Source organism: Poeciliopsis prolifica, unplaced genomic scaffold, assembly GCF_027474105.1.
Source record: "Poeciliopsis prolifica strain line A6 unplaced genomic scaffold, Auburn_PproV2 SCAFFOLD002, whole genome shotgun sequence".
In the NCBI taxonomy this organism is placed as follows: Eukaryota; Metazoa; Chordata; class Actinopteri; order Cyprinodontiformes; family Poeciliidae; genus Poeciliopsis; species Poeciliopsis prolifica.
The window spans coordinates 13,420,041-13,438,940 of NW_026562377.1; the positions used below are offsets into that span (position 1 = coordinate 13,420,041).

The following is an 18,900-nucleotide window of genomic DNA, read 5'->3' on the forward strand; positions in this document are numbered from 1 at the left end:
TGTCTAATCATCAGTAGTAAATCTCTCTAACTTGTCCAAAAGAGACTTTTTTATCATCTCAGATGTCCAGTGACATTCTTCCAAACTCCTCCATACCATTCTGACTGACATGATGCTGTGTTTTTCACTATTCTTTCCCCATACACGTAGACCTAGATGAGTTGCGTAGAAATGAGCATCAGTTCATTTTTGTTTTCACATTCTTTTATTACAGTTGCATGGACGTTGGGGAACAACAGCCTGCAGTGCAGATCTCAGAGTTCAGAAAGGCCTGTTTCTGGACCGCGTGTTGATCAGTCCCAGGACAGAGAAGGCACTGGCTGCTGCCGTCACCAGACTGATGGCCCCCATGGCCCGTGAAGCCTGCAGAGACAAGGAAGAGCACAGGACGTGGACTCAGCATGGTCAAACTCACACTTTATTTTTTAATTAGCAGTAATTAGCATATTTTGTCCCCATACACATAGAGCTACGTGAAGTGACAGAGAGCTAAACGAGTGTCCTGAGCACTGCAAAAATGTAACAGGTTTTTTTTTTTTACATGAAAGTTAAATTGACGTCAGTTTGTCTTCATCTTCATTAACAATGTTTCTGGGACAAATTTGTAAAACTATAAATAAAAACATAAAAATGAACCTATAATATTATACAATTAATTGCCTTACATGATCATTATCTAAACTACTGGTGGCTAAACTAAAATAATCGCTTATAAAAGTTACTCTAACTAAAATTAAGAGAAGCAGTGTACATCAGTTCTGTGCTATTAATATAAATATAAAGTGTAAACTTACAAACAGATGGATAATATCAAGCTCTTCCCTTCATGCTTCTTAGAAACAAAATGGCTGATCTCTCCACTTCTTTGCAAAAGCCCAATTATTTTCTTCCAAAAGAAAAATGCCTTGATAGACATTTTTTTCTGGATTTTTTGAAGATGCCTAAAAGCTCCTTATCCCCCTCTCTACTGTCTATCTCCTTCAGTTTTTTAAACCCATGCTGCACAATAGAGTGTCATATCATTCACTGTAATGAAAATGAGTGCGAAGTTCAGAAGAGAAATCTAAAAGACCCTCAGATCCCCTGAATATTTCATCATTTTAGAAAGTTTCTTGGGAACTTTTTTCACAGTATTTCAATTAGAGGAAATACAACCATTGTCCATGTTTCAAAAGGCATGAACTTATTTTTTCCTAAACAAAAAGAAAAAAAGAAAAAAAAGAAGAATAGAAACGAAGAATGGCCGCAAGAAGAAACTATTCATCAGGCATTGTCTCAGGAGTCAAATGTGTCAATGATGCTCTGATGGCACATTAGAAAAAAGCAAAGCAAACAGTCATGGACCTGCTCAGAAACCCCTTCTCCGTAGCGCAGAAGGGTCACAAAGTGCTCGCAGTTGCTCCCCAGCAGGTCATAGGACACCTCCTGGTCGATGAGGACTTCAGCTTGCTGGATGATCTCACGGACAGGCAGAGGCGTGTGGTTGTCATCATACTTGTTGTTGATGCGGTACGAATCGTTTCCCACCACCTCTTTCAGCAGCTGCATGCGCACCACAGCCTTCCTGCTGAACACAGACTTGACGCTGGACATAGCGGCTGCCTGGCTCTCGTCTGTGTGAGACACCGTTTTTTATCATTGAAAGAACCATTAAAAATGGAGAAATGTTTGTTACAGTTAACAAAACGTCAGTGAGTTTTGAACCTCATATGTCAAAATATAAAAAAAGCAGTTCTTGTAGCTTGTTAAAGCAACAAAAAAGAAAAAAATAGGATCACAACGGTTGCTTTCCATTACTATACTAACAATGGAGACAAAAAGATTTGATATTGCTATGGGATAATATTTAAAAAGTATCCACAATGAGCAGAAACTTTATTTTTTTTCTTCAAAAGTGTAAAGTGGATTTAAATACATTCTCCTGGATCTGTTATTTATAGTAGAAACTTTCACTATAATGTGATTTTTGGTTTGCTACCTTCTCTCCATTTCTGAATTTCTTATTTTTAAGATAGCTCAAACTCTATCAGCTGGAGTGAACATAAATATTCACATCCTGCAGAATATTTCTTTTTGTAAATTACTGCATTGTAGCTCTGACTGTGTGTTTGCATTCCTGCAGGAAGCTGTATCTATACCCTGGGTCTCTATTCTTTTTCACAGCGCTGCACCCAGGCAGAAAATCAACTTTTAGCTAAGCCATGACAGACCTTGCTTTACATCTGTTGAGTGTATGCAATGCAGAGGATCTCTATTGTTAAAAGCAGGTGTTTCATATTTGAGGGACGAAGGGTAAAGTTTTACTCAAGTTAAGCTATTGGTCAAGGGATTTGTCATGGGCTACTGACCAATAGGAGTTAAGTTGATGATGTAACCATCTCCCAGGTAGAGAGCCCAGTGCTGGTATGCTGGTCTGAATATCTCAATGAGGTCACCAGGTTGAGGGTCAGCAGAGGGCTCAGAAAGCTCAGGGTCATTAGAGGCCATCTAATACACAGAGCGGAAAAGACAATTATTTTCACAAATTACCTTTTTGTGTCACAAAAAGACTATTATGGTAACTAAAAAAAACTAGAACAGGGCTCGGCAACCTTTACTATCAAAAGAGCCACTTTCACAAAAGAAAAATAGTGTAGAGCTGCAAAACGGAGCGCAGCTTATAAAAGTTAAAATTTTTTTATTATGTTTTATTTTTTACCCGCTATAACAATGTTATAACAAAAGTGCACCATACATGAGTAGGCCTGGCTTCTCATGATTTCAAATGTTTTTTTCTGAAAAATAATGCTAGTGTTCTGACCTGTTTAATACAATTTCTGTTCTTGAAATTCACCTCAGATCTTCCCTATGTGTTGTGTCTGTAAGATGTGACTTCAAGCAGGACTGTATGCTCTCATTTGTGAGGCGGGAGCGATATTTGGATTTATTAATGTTCATATTTGAGAAAACTTGCTTGCATAAGTATGTTGACTCAAATATGGACAGGACTCCAAACACATACTTTTTCATGTTTTAATCTGTTGTGTCTACTTAATGCAGAGTATTAAGTAGACACACAAAAAAAAGTCTTTTTTTTTTGTCATGCCATGTTGGTTATTTTCTGAATCAAAATACAAAGCCTGTATAATACGTCACCACGCAAATACATTATTGAAACCAATTACGATTCAAAAGAATCGAAGAGAATCGAGGACCAGTTCTCTTTTACCATACACTGCTGGGGGGAAAAAAAGCCTATAGACGTTCATTCAGTGTACTTACAGCAGAGTTTGGTCGTTGTTTATCCATCCCACATCATGCTTCCACAAATTCTGCAGACAAAAGAAGACGAGATTTCCAACCAATTAAATGGTTGGAAAGCTATAAAATTAATTTCTAAATTTTAAAAAGTTCTTACATTTCAATTTCGGTTTGGGCTAAATCTGACACGAATGAGGAAATGACAAAAATTTTGTTGTGAAAGAGAATGCTACATAAAAGGTACACCACAGAGGTCACATAGAGAACACAGCAGCTCAGTCACTCACACACAAACACACACAATACACATGTGAGCTCCCGTGTCGCCTGTTCTGCTACAATAGCACCAACACAATGGGGAAGCTGAGGGAAAAATGATTGAATTCAGGTTGTTTTTCACTGAAGGAACAAGTGCCTCGTGAAGTTAAATTGTTTTCAGTTGTGTATCTTTTTTCAGTTTTAACAGGTTAAAGTGTGAGAAAATGTTTTGGTGATCAAAAATTTTAAATAGGATTGAAGTTGCCAGTGAATGAGGGGAATTGTATATCTCTCTGGGAGAGCAGAGAGTATGTCCATCACATGATTTATTTATGATGGTGAAGCTGCAAAAAGGTCTTGAATTAATTATCAAAGCATAACTCTATCAGCTTCAGAAAGTAATCTACTGATGTAAAAAAAGAGAAACATATAAACTACATGTACTTACATGATAATAAGCCGATTTCTGTGTTAGCAGTGTATTGTAAAGGCTTAGAAATGTCATACTTACTCAAACACCAGTAGTTTTTTCTTCCTCACCATTTTACTTCTCCATCTTAAATCCACGCAAAAACTACAGAAAAATACAGCAAAAAAAGAATAATCCAAAGTTTTTAGGATGAAAAGCGCTCACTGAGTTGTTTGAATCCCAAACTAGATGTTGGAGGTTTCTCCTGGAGCTTGTTCAGTGTTCACGGTTCTGACTGATTGTAGTTTCTGCCACTGTTGCTAAGTTCTGTCTCTCTGACACAAGCACACACACAAACACACACATGGATTCATTGACAGTCGCAACACAAAAAGGCAGACACAAGCATGCGAGGTGCTGAATGCACTGCTATTTTAGTCTAAATGGATAAAGACCATGTTAAGCTGAAAATAAAAGAAGAAATGAAAGCACATTTTAACCAAATAAAATGTGTTTTTATTTTTTTTAAAACCACAATTTTTATAAGTTTTGCCAGAACTTCACAATTAACAATTAAAAAAATGTGATTTAATTCAGACAAAAACTCCAGGTAAAGAATTGGGAGTTGAAATTACCACTGAGAAGTGGAACTTGCACCAAAGCTCACATTCAATCCATTAGTACAAAATTTAGACAACGACAGTACTACTGGACTATGAGAAAATACATCACAGCTGTACAACTGAATGAATTTAACTCTAATACTTTAGATTTGTTTACAAAATGCATGGTGGAGAAAGGGACAATATTACGTTGGTTATGGCAATGTAACAAAACCAGCTTTTTGAGAGGAGGCTAGGAAAATAACAGCAAGAATTATTTCAAAAGATTTTTTAATGGACCCTGCTCTATTTATCTTGGGACTATATACCAGTGGTCATAGGTATAGCCAGTACAAGCATATTTAGATAGATATGTGTCTCTTTTATGCAAAACAAAAAAAAAATCTATTGGTCTCTTTTGGAAAATAACTGAAACATACATACATAAAAAAGAGCAGAAAGAAAAAAATTGAGGAGGTTTGGTCTTCATTTTATTTATTTGTTAAAGATGCAAAACTCATAAATGAAGAAAATTAGATGTGTATGACCCTGTTAAATAATATTAAAGAAAATAGTTGGTATGGGGAAATGTAATTGGTTTCTGTTGTACCTGTCTGACAGCTTTTATGTGTGTGTGTGTGTGTGTGTGTGTTTTTCCTTCTTCCTTTTGTCTGTCTTCTTAGTGTTAATTTGTTTATCTGTTTGGTCATTTGTTTGTTCCTTACCTAAATATCTAAATCAGATGTTTAATCAAATACAAATATGCTACACATGTGTTATTGGAAACTTGGACAATATATGTGTGAATTATATCTCTAGTTATTCAGAATATAACAAATGTATGAATGATTAGTTCCTATACAAATTCAAATAAAAACAATGTTTGTTTTCTTAAAAAAAGGAAAAGATTAGAAAATTCGTAACTTCCTATTTTTATATATATATATATTTCAGCTAGTGCTTTTCTGCAGCTGTGACCTCTGTAAACTTTTGATTACAGTAAACCGGCGCTGAAGGTTGTAAATTCAGCTCGCTGATTGGCCGCTGCAGGTATCGCGTCACCTAAAGTCCCCGCCCCTTTTTGATTGGGCTTGGGTCATCAAGCTGCGCCAGCTTGATGAGAAAAAGAAAATTCCAAAATAAAACAAGTTGGGCTCAAAAAAAAAAATACCAGGGCCTCAGGGAGGAACTGGAGAGGGCCTGGAAGGTGAAGACCACAGTGGTGCCTGTGGTCATCGGGGCCCTCGGGGCAGTAACCCCCAAACTGGAGCAGTGGCTACAACAGATCCCAGGAACAACATCAGACATCTCAGTCCAGAAATGTGCAGTCCTTGGCACAGCCAAGATACTGCGCAGAACCCTCAAGCTCCCAGGCCTCTGGTAGAGGACCCGAGCTCAGAGGATAAGAACCACCCGCGGTGGGTGAGAAGGGAATTTTTTTTATATATATATATAGCGTGGTAAATACTCACATTAACTTGTATTGAAAATATGTAAAGTCAAACTTAAAAGAGTAAAAAAAAAATCTTTAAAAAATTATTTCACAACTAACCGGAAATATTTACAATCAGGAAAATGTATTGAAGTTAATTTAAAACATGTCAGATTCTTCTGAGAGTCAAAAAGAAGATGAAATGTAAAAGTTATAAATATAGAGTTCCTTTTTATATCTATCCTTATATGACTTGATAGATATAATATCTAGTATAGATAGATACTCTTTCAAATACAGCACTATTATAGGATAAATAAACATTTTTCTCTGCAGTATATAATTTGTTGTCAAGAAGCATCGTTTTAGAATAAAACTAGACCTAAAACACATTTCACGTTTAACTTTAATTTTTACGCAATGTGACGACTTTTATTTTTTAAAACGTGTGACAAAGTTGCATTTCCGGTGGTTAGCTTGCATTTGCAGCGGTGCTGGATACAAACAGAAGGTTAGGCAGGTTGACAGCGACGAATCTTGTGCGAAGTGCGAGTATATTTGGTGTAGTCAGGGTAGAACATCTGTGTTTATATTATGTGAAGTGGACGTCGATTTATTAGGACTGTGGTGAGGATATATTTACACTTCTGACTAATGTTAGCACCGACCACATTGCCCCTGCCGCTACTTTCACTAGCCTAGCTTAACTCGTGCTAGCTTCATAGCGGCTCGTTAAATATTACACTTCGAGTTTTGTAGCTTGCCTGCTGGCAGCCTAGAAAACAGGAACATCTCTGTCAGTTATTAATTATTTAATATTTTTATATTATCAGCAATTTAAGGATTTAATGAGAATTAAATTGGGTTAAAGATAGCTTTTCTTCAGAGTAGCCACAATATTGTGGAGCTACTTTAGCCCTGTTAGGCTTTAATCGAAACAGTACGATGGTGAGTTTTATGCGCGCTGTCCATTTAGTGTAAATAAATTAAATGTAGTTTGTGCACCACCTCCCGTGTCTGTAGATTGAGCACCATGGCTGCTACTCCAACACTCATGCGGACAGATTCAGCTCGGGGGGACTTTTCTCCTCTCAAGCACTTTGTTGTAGCCAAGAAGAAGATCAGCGATGTGTTTGAACAGCTTCTCAGCTACGTGAAAGAGACATCAGAGTTCATCGAAGGTGAGTTTTGTCAACTTGTGACGAAACGTTGAAGAGCTGCCATCTGTCTTTAACTTTTCACACTGGTGTGTGTTGACAGGCATCAGTGGGAATGAGGCTCTGGGGACAATCGCGACTAAAGATCAGAAGGTGGAGATTCAAACCTATGCCGACAAGCTCGCGGTCATTAAGGAGGTCCTGGCTCGCAGGCACATGAAGGTGGCGTTTTTTGGCAGGTAAATGCATCACTCCTCACCTTAATATCCTGTTGTAGAGATTTTTTTTCCTTCCTGTTGTTCTAAATTGGGATGTAAAACACAATAGCCTGGGTAGTTGTGTTTCACTTTCACTTTGCAGTGTCCTGCAACACTATGTAGGAGTGTAGTAAGTTTAATTATTGTTTATAGGTATATGACAGATTTTTTTTTTAAACAACAGAATTAAAAGTCAACAAAAAAATCAAACAAAAACACCTGAAGACCTGAAGGTACTTTGGCTGTGATATATGGCTTATATGCTCTATTTCTGCTATCATTTTTTAACTTTATGTTTTAGTAAATAAAACATAGCAACCACAATTATTAGCTTGCTTCCATCTAAGTGGGGGAAACCCTCCAAAGCTCACTGAGGGAGAACTGCTGAGAGTGACCTATGTTATACACTCTGTAATGTTTACTTGCCAACTAGTTGTTTTGGTGACATGCCTGATATAAGCATTTCCTGTCCTACCACTACAAATAAATATGCGTTATTAGTTGAACTCTTCTGAGAAATCAGCTGCAGCTGGGCGCCTTAGTAGGCATAGGACTGAATGTTTTATCAACAAAAATATGTGGAAATACCTCATTTACACTGTTGAGTATGGTGTAAGATCTGTGATCTTGTGGCCCTATTTTTCCTACAAAGCTACTATAAATGTTGTTAGAATGAGTTTGAGTTATTATATGAGGACATGGTAAATATAAATCTGGTAGCCTCAGCACTAGAGTTATGTGTCACAATTGTTTGGGTTGTCTCAGTGACAGACGTGAATCCCATAGAAAATATGCTGGTTTTGTTAAAAAAGATTGTTGAGGAAGGGACTCTGGGTGGAGGAGAACGATGAGCCAAAGACTCATCCTTTTGTGTTCAACTTTGTGAAATGACCTTGAAACGATGTTTGACTGTCATTTTAAAGATATTTGAAGTAAATGTATTTGTGCCACCATTATAATTTTCAAGATAATGAACTCCAAAGGTCACAAACATAAGATATGCACACCTATGTTTTTTTTGTTTTGTTTTGTTTTTTTTATTCTAAATTAAGGTGGTAGGAACCTGGTTTTGAACTATAATCACCGATAACATCTTGGTTTGATTTGAGTAACAGGAAGCGGTCTGTTTGACCTCTGATGTTTTCCTTCAGGACCAGTAATGGTAAAAGCACGGTGATTAATGCCATGCTGAGGGACCGCGTCCTGCCCAGCGGGATTGGTCACACCACTAACTGCTTCCTGAGCGTTGAAGGCACTGATGAAGAGAAGGCCTACCTTAAAACTGAGGGTTCAGAAGAGGAGAAGAGCATTAAAGTAAACATATGAGCTTTTGTTTTATTTTTTATCAGTTTTTTGTTATTGCAAATATGTCTAATTCTTGTCACATTTTACGTCACAATATAATATATAAAGTAAAGGTTTAACACAAATCCACAACATGATCATTTCCTTCTAACTAGACTAAGTCTGCTGCCTTTATCTGGTTTTCAGACTGGAACAAAACTAGTGTATATTTGGAAATATAAGGGGAAATATTGACATTTTATTGTGTTCATGTCACTTCTCAGTAGCTAGTTGAATAAAATGAAACTGAAATGTTCTTGCTGTTGTGAAAGACTTAGTAAAGTAGGTCAGACTGCCAAGAAAGCAGTTTGGTTGAATTTGAGAGTTGAGACTGTCGTACTGACTCCTAAAGACAGGCTTGGAATTTAATTTGTTAATCGAAAAAGAAAATATTTCTCCTCGTCATAGTTTGATGCACTGGTGGTCGCAGGTATTTCAGGAATGATTTTGATTACTTGCTGTTGCGTATTTCTGTTTAGGAGTTAACATATTATCAGAGATTGCTTCCTTCCACATTAATGAAATGCCTATATGCCTATATGTCTATATGTGTTTATTCCTTCAACATTCATCCCATCTTTTCTGACCCGTCTACAGACTGTAAACCAGCTGGCTCACGCTCTGCACATGGATGAAAGCCTAGACGCCGGCTGTCTGGTCCGGGTCTTCTGGCCAAAAACCAAATGTGCTCTGCTTCGAGACGACCTGGTCCTTGTGGACAGGTAGACATAAAATCACATCTGGAAAACTGGCACGACTGTTGCATAGTAGTTTATATAGCTCATTTTAATGTAAAAATGCATAGTTTTGCCCCATTTTAACCTTTATTTTGACATTTTTCTCCCTCTAGTCCAGGGACAGATGTCACAACGCAGCTGGACAGCTGGATTGACAAGTTTTGCCTGGACGCTGATGTCTTTGTGCTTGTGGCAAACTCTGAATCAACGCTTATGAACACGGTATTATTTCACACCAGCATCCTGTAGGATTTATTTATTTTACATTTGGGGTTAAGCAGGTTAGATAAGTTTTAAAGAAGGTTGCGCTAATGGTGTAACTGCTTTATGTGTTGTTGATGGCAGCAGAATTAAATTTTCTTTTTAGCTCTAGTTTATAATGTTTTGTCGAAGATATGTTCTATGATATGGAACATATCATAGAACTGGAGCTGTTCTATGTTCAAGTACATAATTAAAATACAGATTTATCTCTGGTATGTTTTTTTTATTTTAAAAATTCCATATAGTTAGGAAACATTAGCATTAAAAGCTTGTTTTTCTAAGTATTTGAAATGCTTTTAGTAATCACTTGAGCAGCAACTATTTAATTTCCAAGCAAATTGTGTCTGATTTTCTCAGTCACTTAAGTTTACTCAAGAGGCCTTTGTACATACTTTCCACCATGAGTTGGTTAGATTGTTATCAGCTGTGTGTACGCAGCCTCAGAAAGGCTCCACTTGTCTCTGTCCGCTCAGGCATTCATGCAATGTCAAGCTAAACACAGTCACTGCTGCTCTTAATGAGAAAGCAGACTCGCATTCCTATCCTGGCTGTCCTCTGGACCTGAACCAAATTCTGACATGACAGAAGATTAATAAATATATTTTGTTGTTGTATATCATTTGGAACTTTTCTGTTAGCTGAAAACGATGCACTGAATACGCCCTGGCATTTTTCGCTGCTACGGACTTGTCTGAGTTTGTTTTCTGAAGCATATTATTGACCTTGTGTCTTTATTCCTTTTAGGAAAAACATTTTTTCCACAAAGTGAACGAGCGTCTCTCAAAGCCAAACATCTTCATCCTTAACAATCGCTGGGATGCCTCGGCAAATGAACCAGAATACATGGAGGATGTGAGTTAAAACTCTTGTTGTAGCTTTCATGCCACAAACAAATACATTTCAACACATTAGGCAAATTATTATTGATAGTAAAATAAACCGTAGAAATTTATTTGTATTTATTTATTTCAAACAGACAATAAAAAGTAGAAATGGAAAAGAATGGAAAGAAAGATGAGACTGTCATGTCAATTGATTAAAAGATCTTCTGATTTTCTGCCCCTCTAATCCATTCGTGGGAACTGCTTTTGTATGATGATCTTCCTTATTTATGAAATATTTGTGTGTTTTTACGACTCGATCATGAAATCTCATTGAAAACGAACCTGTTAATATTGATACAAGTGTTTATTTTTGCAGGTGAGGAAGCAGCACACAGATCGCTGTGTGAACTTTCTTGTGGAGGAACTAAAAGTTGTTGACCGTGATCAGGCACCCAACCGTATTTTCTTTGTCTCTGCAAAAGAGGTGCTCAACTCCCGAATGCAGCGAGCGCAGGGCATGCCGGAAACAGGTGAGTGTGAAATAGTTTATTTTTTTTATAGTTTATTCTTTACTCTGCTCAACCAGGGTAGAGAAAGATTGTGTAGGAGTTTCATAGATGGCTTCTGTTTATTTTATTTTGCATTTTTGTGTCTATTCTTATTTGTTGTTTAATTATTCTATCTTTACTTAATGAAAACATTTAGAGAGCAAACAAAAATTTTAAGATTTAAATCATTTCTATTTTAGGTGAAGTCTCTAACTAGAGTTTAGGTAACATTATGTTATACTTTTATCCCACAGGTGGCGCTCTGGCTGAGGGCTTTAAGGAGAGACTAAAGGAGTTTCAGAGTTTTGAGAGGCGGTTTGAGGTACACAGACTAGTTATATTGAGGATGTGGCTTAATATCTGGTAATATAATTACCAGTAAAGCATGATGATCTTTTACAAACTTCTATTTTAATAACAGTCATTACAGTTTCCTGTCTCTTCATTGAATCTCCTTTCTGTAGCAAAGCAGAAAAGGGACACAAGTTGATTAATAGATAATGACTTGGAGTTTTTTTTAATGCAGCTAGAATGGTTAGTTTACACAGTTCAATTGTCAACTGCCTAAAAACATTTATCATAGAATCTGTTTTTATCTTAAATCACTGGTGAGTCAGTGTGAGAGACTCGTCAGCATAATGATGTAAGTAAATGACCAAAGTCATGATACAAATATTAGGCAGTGATGTTTTCAGGAAACAAAATGCAGTAGTTCTGCTGCTGTAATAAATGTCTTTTTATTGTTTTTTCCCTCCAGTCATGAGTGTCTTCACCTGTCACCTTTTCCTCACCAACCTTTCCCTCCTATCAAGATGAGAACCACATAAGAGCAGAATAAAACCCGCAACTGGCTTTCCTTCCTTTAATAGACTAATAGTCGCATCAAATCTCTGGTGCAAAAAATAATATCCAACTTAGAGTTTTCATCATGTAGTGTGATGGTGGTTTTCAGTTACCAGAGAGCCTGCTCAGAGCCACATCATTGTGTTGCTGGAAACTTAGACTTCCAGTGAATGTTTGAGCTGATTTTGTTTCATTCAGAAGTTTTTGGAGGTTTGCAGTGCAGAGAAACAGAAACAAGTTTTCCCCCAGAAAACTTGCTAAGGCTAGAGACTGGACTCCAGGCCAGTCATTCATCCAGCAGCTTGTTGTGCTTTTTGTTGTAGTTTTTCTCTTTATGTGTATAAAAATATACATAATTGACTGAACTTCTAAACATAGCACTTTGACCAAAAGCTTTTATTGGCACCTTGTTCCTTTTCAACCCACCTCCAGCTTCATTTATCTGTGCTAAACTTAGCTCTTAGAGTTGTGGAAATGCTTAAAAGTGGTGCTAAGCAAACAATAGCACAAAGTTAACATTGGACTAGTCTGATGGAAAAAACTCCTGGTCAGTTCTTTCATGTTTCCCCACTCAGAGCAGGCACCTGTAGGGCCCTTTAAATATGTGCCTGTTCTTCAACCTGCGTCTTCATTGCTGAAGTCTAGATTCACTTAGGTGAGGTTAACAGTTGTTTGGTTTCATTTGACATCTGTTTGCATTTTTCAGTTTTTATTTTTATTTCACCTTAACACATACCATTTTAGCAAAACATGTAGTTGTTGTATCTTTGAGAAAATCAGGAAAACTACTCAGAAGTTTGAACCTTGAAACATTAGTAATTACTGACTGAAGCTGTGTTATGAACTAACCTGAGCTAGAGCTTTTCTCTTTAGCTAAAACATACCTAAATTAAGGAAGTCAGCGTCCCTTTGCCATCCAGTAACCAGATTTTAGCATAACCTTTAACGTGTAAGTGCATCACATCAAGAAAATTGGGCTTACTTCCAGATTGTATTTATTCATAACAGAAGTCATGCTTAAATTTATTAATATTGAAGTTAGTCTGAGTTTCTTCCTGTTGCTTTAATGTCAAGATAAATCTTTATGTCCATAAATTTATGTTCACTCTAGAACCAAAGGACACAACATTTCTATGTTTTCTTGTTTTGACAAGCTTTTTTTTTCCCCTTCTACAATTTGTCTGGTTTTTCATAAGTTTCTATTATTTACAAACTTTTCTGTGGCTAAGTCAACACACAAGTGCGACCCTTTTGCATGTGGGGTGTGCGACACAAGGTACACACTCTGCTGCTGTCATTTTCACACCTGTGTCTCCATATTTTTCCCCTTTATCTTTAGTTAAAAGCAGCAGGTGTCTATCTTGTCCTGTTTGTCCCCACACCGCATGCTAACTCATGCAGGCGGTCCGGCAGCACCCAGTGCACTTGTCACAGTAAACTTGTGTGTTGTGGCCTCGCAGGAGTGTATCTCGCAGTCAGCAGTGAAAACAAAGTTTGAGCAGCACACTATCAGGGCCAAGCAGATCATAGAAAAAGTCAAGACCATCATGGATGCCATCAACATTGAAGCAGCAGAGAAACGGTGAGCATCCCTCTGTCTTCCACTCTTGTTTTTCTTTTTTATAGCTATCAAGAATTTTACAGTTCATAATGAACTAATTGTCTTTTCATCAATGTCTTCAAGGCTTTAACAGGTAAACTAGGTAATAGAAATCTTCTCCGTAGTTAAAGTTAAGCGTAATGTGGTGAAGCAATTAAAAATAACTTCGGGTGAAATGTAAATGTAGCAAACACATTTAGTGCAGCGTTCAGTTGCTTGGGTGCTTGCATCCGCCATGACTTTTTTTGTTTTGGACTTTCAGAGTGGCAGCACTGGAGGACAGAGAGTATCAGAAAGACCGGCTGGAGTTTGTCAAGAATCAACTCAATTTACTCACTGAAGAAATAAAAAAGAAGATCAAAGCCATCAGCGACGATGTGGAGTCCAAGGTAACAAGCAGTGGGATAACTTCACCCTGCCTATGCAGATAACGGCAACCAAATCACCAGCAAATGCGCTGTCAGATTTATGTACTTGTGTTACACTCAGGTGTCCATTGCTATGGGAGAGGAGATCGACCGTCTTCATGTGATTGTTGGCGAGTTCCGCGGTGATTTCCACCCTTCACATCAAATCCTCAAAATCTACAAGACTGTAAGTAAAACTCTGTAAAAAAAATAATAAAAGCTGATCTCTCCAGTGAAGGTTATTTGTATTTCAGCAACAAGGCAATTCAAAGTGCTTCACACCACGAAACATCATCCGTTATGAAACATAAAATAAACATTTCCAGCTATTATTAATCAAAGGCAACTTTAAACCTGTGGGTTTTTAACTTTGATGTACAGGAACAGTTTCAGCTGTTGTGCAGTTGAGCAAACTTCCACTAATCCAAAGGTTTGCTCCAGATTGGAGGAGCATGAAAACTGAATGCTGCTTCTCTGTGTTGGGTCTTCTGGTTCTGGTCTGCTATGAGCCAGAACCAGAGAGGTCTGGAGGGTTGATACAACAACAGAAACAGGTCTTTAACGCATGTTGGTGCTCACCAATAGAATATCTTTCTCCTGATTTTATATTTGCATTGAGTGTTAATCTTGCAATATTAAATTAAATACCATTGAGGAGAGTAATAAAATGGGGAGAGGGTTTGCAGTCCGTCTAATTTATGCACCTTTTTCAAACTTGTTTTTACAACAGATCGGTTTAGAAAAGTGTTTCTTCTCTTGTTGACCTGAACTTCTTTCTTTGTCGCTGGCAGGAGCTGCTGGCTCATGTGGAACAGGGAATGGGAAAGAACCTGGCGTTCCGCTGCTCCAATGCCATCAACGCCTCTGTCCAGTCTTCTCAGCAATACATGATGGGTAACCGACTAAAATCCCAACAGATTTATAGAAAACACATTTTACTGGCTCATTTTGACTAAACCTAATCAGAAGCATTTGATCACCTGACTGTGCTGTATTTATCCTTGCTGAATGCATCACTGCATGCCTCATTATGCGACAAATGCATCACGGTTTCAGACCTGCATGCAGGCTGCCCTCTGTGACACTGATGCAGGTAAACTGATAATGCGGTCGTTGATAAAATATAAATGCGAATGTTTTTCGTGTGTGTAACATTTCAGAGAGCATGGTGCCTCTGCTTCCCTCGACGGCTCAGAGCCAAGTCCACATGCTGGTTCCCAAAAAGACGTTCGACCTGAGCTATGACCTGAACTGTGCTGCCATTTGCAGCGACTTCCAGGAAAACATCGAGTTCCAATTCTCGTTGGGCTTGAAAGCTTTGGTGCACCGCTACCTGGGTTCTGTCAATGCACAGAGAGCTCTCAAACTGGTAGATCCAAACTTCCAGGTACTTTCTGAGGTGAACATGATGAAACGTCATGTTGAGTATTTGGGGGTAAACCAGCCTGAAGTTGAAGTTGTGTCATTCTGTAGAACTCTAGAGCTGTAGTTCCTGTAACGCCTTCGTCTGAGCCGCCATCCTTCGCAGCGCCGCCCAACAACGAGAAGGCTCTGATGACCCAGGAAGACCTGATGATTGCCATGGCAACCAACTTGGCATCCATCACTTCCCGCACCTCGATGGGCATTGTTGTTGTTGGAGGAGTGGTATGTCCTTTAATTATGGTCTAAATGCATCCTTAAAGAATCTGGAAAAAATTAAGACTTTAAAATGTCTTTAATGAATTTAAAACACTTAAGTTCAGGCCACAGGTCTTAAATGTTGTCATTGCAGGACTAATTAAAGAAGATTTTTATTTTCTTGTCAGGCTGAAGTTTGAATCACACACAAATGACTTCATTTCATTCTTTGACATGAGGCGGTTGAGGCTACATGTTGTTGCCAACATACCCTTGCTAGCTAGTTTATTTATTTATTGTTTTTGCCTTCATCATGACCACAAAGCCAATTTCAGTTTTTTTCTATACTTGTCTGTAAAGCAGCAAGTTCCCACAACCATCCTGTTTATGATTTTAAATGTCCTTCAAGGTGCCATTAAAAAGGTCTTAGATTTAAACTTGCCATTTAACAGTTTGTCTTAAAGCCTCTGACTGTTTTTTTTTTTTGCTCTCAAGGTGTGGAAAACGGTGGGCTGGAGGGTTATTGCCCTGTCGGCTTCCCTCTACGGCCTGGTGTACTTGTACGAGAGACTCACCTGGACCACAAAAGCGAAAGAGCGAACTCTGAAGCGGCAGTTTGTGGAGTTCGCCTCTGAGAAACTGCAGCTCATCGTCAGTTTCACAAGTGCAAACTGCAGCCACCAGGTCCAACAGTAAGTCCTGACATCACAGAAGCTGCCTGTCCAATAACCTGGTGACTGAAAGATCATTTTGTTTCGTGTTGGAATAAATTCAAGAGCTATATTCATAATATTGATGTGCAGTATTGTGAAAAACCCTGTTGAAATATATTTTCCCCTCATCGTGACTTCCTCCTCCTCTGTTTGCAGGGAAATGGCCACGACGTTCGCTCGGCTCTGTCAGCAGGTGGATCAGACGGAGAGAGAACTGGAAGCAAACATCCGTCAGCTGACCACAAACATAGACGAGCTGGAGACGGTCCAGAACTGCTCAAAGACTCTGCGGTGAGTCCTGAACACTTTCTCATGAGTATAACAACAAGGGGAATAGTTTGTAGCTTTTCAGGTAATTCAGCAAGTTTTCCCTTGTCTAGCAAAACTATTAATACTCCTTAAACTATTTTGCAGACTTTAATGGATTTTCTGAAATATACCAGCAGAAAATGTTTCCATCTTTGTGAAAAATGATTTTCAAAAAATGTAAAACATTTGAAATGGGCCTTGCTTTTACAGAAACGTTGTCGAACTCACTTTTTCTCCAGGTACAGCTGCAGACTCCATCTTTGTACATCTCCAGATAAAACTGATGTCCTTTTGTTTTCCTTTTTGCAAAGCAGCTTAAATTTAGCTAAATTAGAATCTGCTAACTAAAAGGGGACATATTTTGCTTTCTTGAACAAGTTGGGGCAGGTTCGTGTTTCTCACATTTTGTTTTTGCACAAAATGCTTCAAAAACCAGCTGACCAAACATACTGGAGCTGGGGTTGCTTGGCAACAGGGCAGCACTCGCTGATTGAGACTTTTTGAAACTGCTCGATTTTCAGACACCGACAAAACATTTAGTTGTTGCCAAACAGTAGACGAGAAACTTCTTTGGTAAATTTGGTTCATGTTTTAAACATTTTCTGTTTTCTGTGCAGGCACAAAGCAACAGAGCTGGAGAAACAGCTGGAGGATTTTACCAAGCAGTACCTGCAGCCTGAAGACTGAAGCCGCCCGTCTTCATTTCACCGCAGTCTGGCTCTTATGGAGTCGTCCCGCCCACCACGGCGATGCCGGAAACTGAGTCAACCAAAACATGGAGCTCTTTCCGCACGCCACCGGAGGCAAAGCTGATGTTCCTCTGAACAAACGAACCTACAATGTTTTTCAGATATGAAGACTTATTTTGGGTTGTGAAAGATTCTTTTTTTTTTTTTTGTTGCTCAGAAAAACCCTTTGCTAATTTTGTAGGTTTCACTGGAAAGATGAAGTATTTTCCCGGTTCTTAATCCAGCCAGAAACATCAGGTGCTCACAAGAAAAGGATTTGAATTAAAAAGGAAAAATCTGCCTCAATGAACTGTGGTTGTGAAATTTCTCTCCACCAGGTGGCGGCCTGCATTGGTTAGGTTGCCGCGTGTTGGATTCAGTTTTGACACTAACCTTTTGTGACTTTAATTGTAAAGATGCCTTTTTTTTATTATTCTGTTGATGGAGAAAATAAAGACTTGTGCAGACGTTTGTTCAAAACGGAATTAGTTGTAAGTGGGGAGGAAAAAAAGTTATATCAAAAGTGTAAGAAAATAGTAATTATATGCACTGTAATCGTGAGTTGGAAGGAAAGCATGTACTGTAGTTTTATTTCTATTTTCTAACAATTCAAACTGTATAGTTCAAAGACTTTATCATCAGATATTTTATATTATATTTTATTTATACATAGTTCAATGGGCTTGCAGTTACACATCACTGCATTTTGTAAACTTTTGTTTCCTCAAAAAATGTGTATCAAAATTTGCTAGATTGCATTAAACCGGAAATGATCTAAAACTTGACTGTTTGTTTTTATATTTTGACAATACGGCACCTTTTCTACGCGCATTTAAGTTGGGGTTGTCAAAAGTCCGAATGGTGACTTAATTCGTATGACTCCCAACCAGAATTAAAACTGATACCTTTTCAAAACCACAACGTGCGCAATGGGTGGAGATTGAAACGTTTAACGTTTTTATTGGGACATCATTTTTACTGACTTGTGCAGTCATTTCTGACGTGGCCCTGGCAGACGTCATGACCTTGACAAGCCAAAGTGTCCACTGGGACGTCGCTTCTCTACGTCCAGGATCCATTCTGGTATCAAAAGCAGAACCACCACATGCTGTTTTCAAGTTGACAAGCAGAACTGCTGTTAGGATGACGCCTTTGCCTTGTTATTTTATTTGATCCATTTTTATGTTATCTAATGCATTTTACTTTAATGTTTGATAACCCCAGCGTACTGTTTTGCTGGATATTATTTGCTTTAGAATGAATGACAACATTTGTGTGATTTTTTTTGATGACAGCTGCAGTCCTCCTAACAGCTGGTTTTGAGTATTTGCTTGACCTTGGGTCCATTTGCAGCCGAGTGCGTCGAGACTCTCCTGTCGACATGGACAGTTTTAGCAAATGTATTTTTTGTTTACTGCTTACCAAAGATCAGCTCATGTCTATTTAATTGAATGACATGTTCTCGTTCTTTTCCCACCTTTTCTCATGGTATATTTATAAACCAACAACACAAGAAATTAGCTACTAATGGAAAAAAAAAACTCTTAAAAGTTCAAATCAACTAAATGCACATGTATTTTGTTTTCATCCCACTTGGTGATTATGTGC

The 18,900-nt window shown here is 38.1% G+C and overlaps 2 protein-coding genes across 6 annotated transcripts; one reads left to right on the plus strand and one right to left on the minus strand.

Moving 5' to 3' along the window:
- Positions 1 to 201: 201 nt before the first annotated feature.
- plaat1 (phospholipase A and acyltransferase 1) lies at positions 202 to 7,495 on the minus strand. Of its 4 annotated transcripts, none has more exons than XM_055046122.1 (6): positions 7,358 to 7,495; positions 4,010 to 4,072; positions 3,262 to 3,311; positions 2,349 to 2,487; positions 1,345 to 1,613; positions 202 to 363 (listed from the first exon to the last, which is right to left on the minus strand). In XM_055046122.1, the coding sequence occupies exons 3-6, from the start codon at positions 3,286 to 3,288 to the stop codon at positions 262 to 264; spliced, it is 537 nt and encodes a 178-aa protein (XP_054902097.1). In that variant the 5' UTR covers positions 3,289 to 3,311; positions 4,010 to 4,072; positions 7,358 to 7,495; the 3' UTR covers positions 202 to 261. The 4 variants fall into 4 exon arrangements, with proteins under 4 accessions (XP_054902097.1, XP_054902087.1, XP_054902106.1 ...); XM_055046112.1 differs by having other exon boundaries at positions 4,010 to 4,242; XM_055046131.1 differs by lacking the exons at positions 4,010 to 4,072; positions 7,358 to 7,495 and adding exons at positions 4,133 to 4,242; positions 6,950 to 7,034.
- mfn1b (mitofusin 1b) lies at positions 6,400 to 18,088 on the plus strand. Of its 2 annotated transcripts, none has more exons than XM_055046092.1 (18): positions 6,400 to 6,452; positions 6,965 to 7,122; positions 7,202 to 7,337; positions 8,507 to 8,669; positions 9,297 to 9,421; positions 9,550 to 9,658; positions 10,445 to 10,552; positions 10,901 to 11,054; positions 11,327 to 11,394; positions 13,376 to 13,497; positions 13,778 to 13,904; positions 14,005 to 14,109; positions 14,714 to 14,816; positions 15,083 to 15,309; positions 15,396 to 15,569; positions 16,038 to 16,234; positions 16,412 to 16,546; positions 17,182 to 18,088. In XM_055046092.1, exons 2-18 carry the CDS (start codon positions 6,975 to 6,977, stop codon positions 17,249 to 17,251), a joined length of 2,271 nt encoding a protein of 756 aa, XP_054902067.1. In that variant the 5' UTR covers positions 6,400 to 6,452; positions 6,965 to 6,974; the 3' UTR covers positions 17,252 to 18,088. The 2 variants fall into 2 exon arrangements, with proteins under 2 accessions (XP_054902067.1, XP_054902058.1); XM_055046083.1 differs by having other exon boundaries at positions 6,413 to 6,568.
- The last annotated feature ends 812 nt before the right edge of the window (positions 18,089 to 18,900 follow it).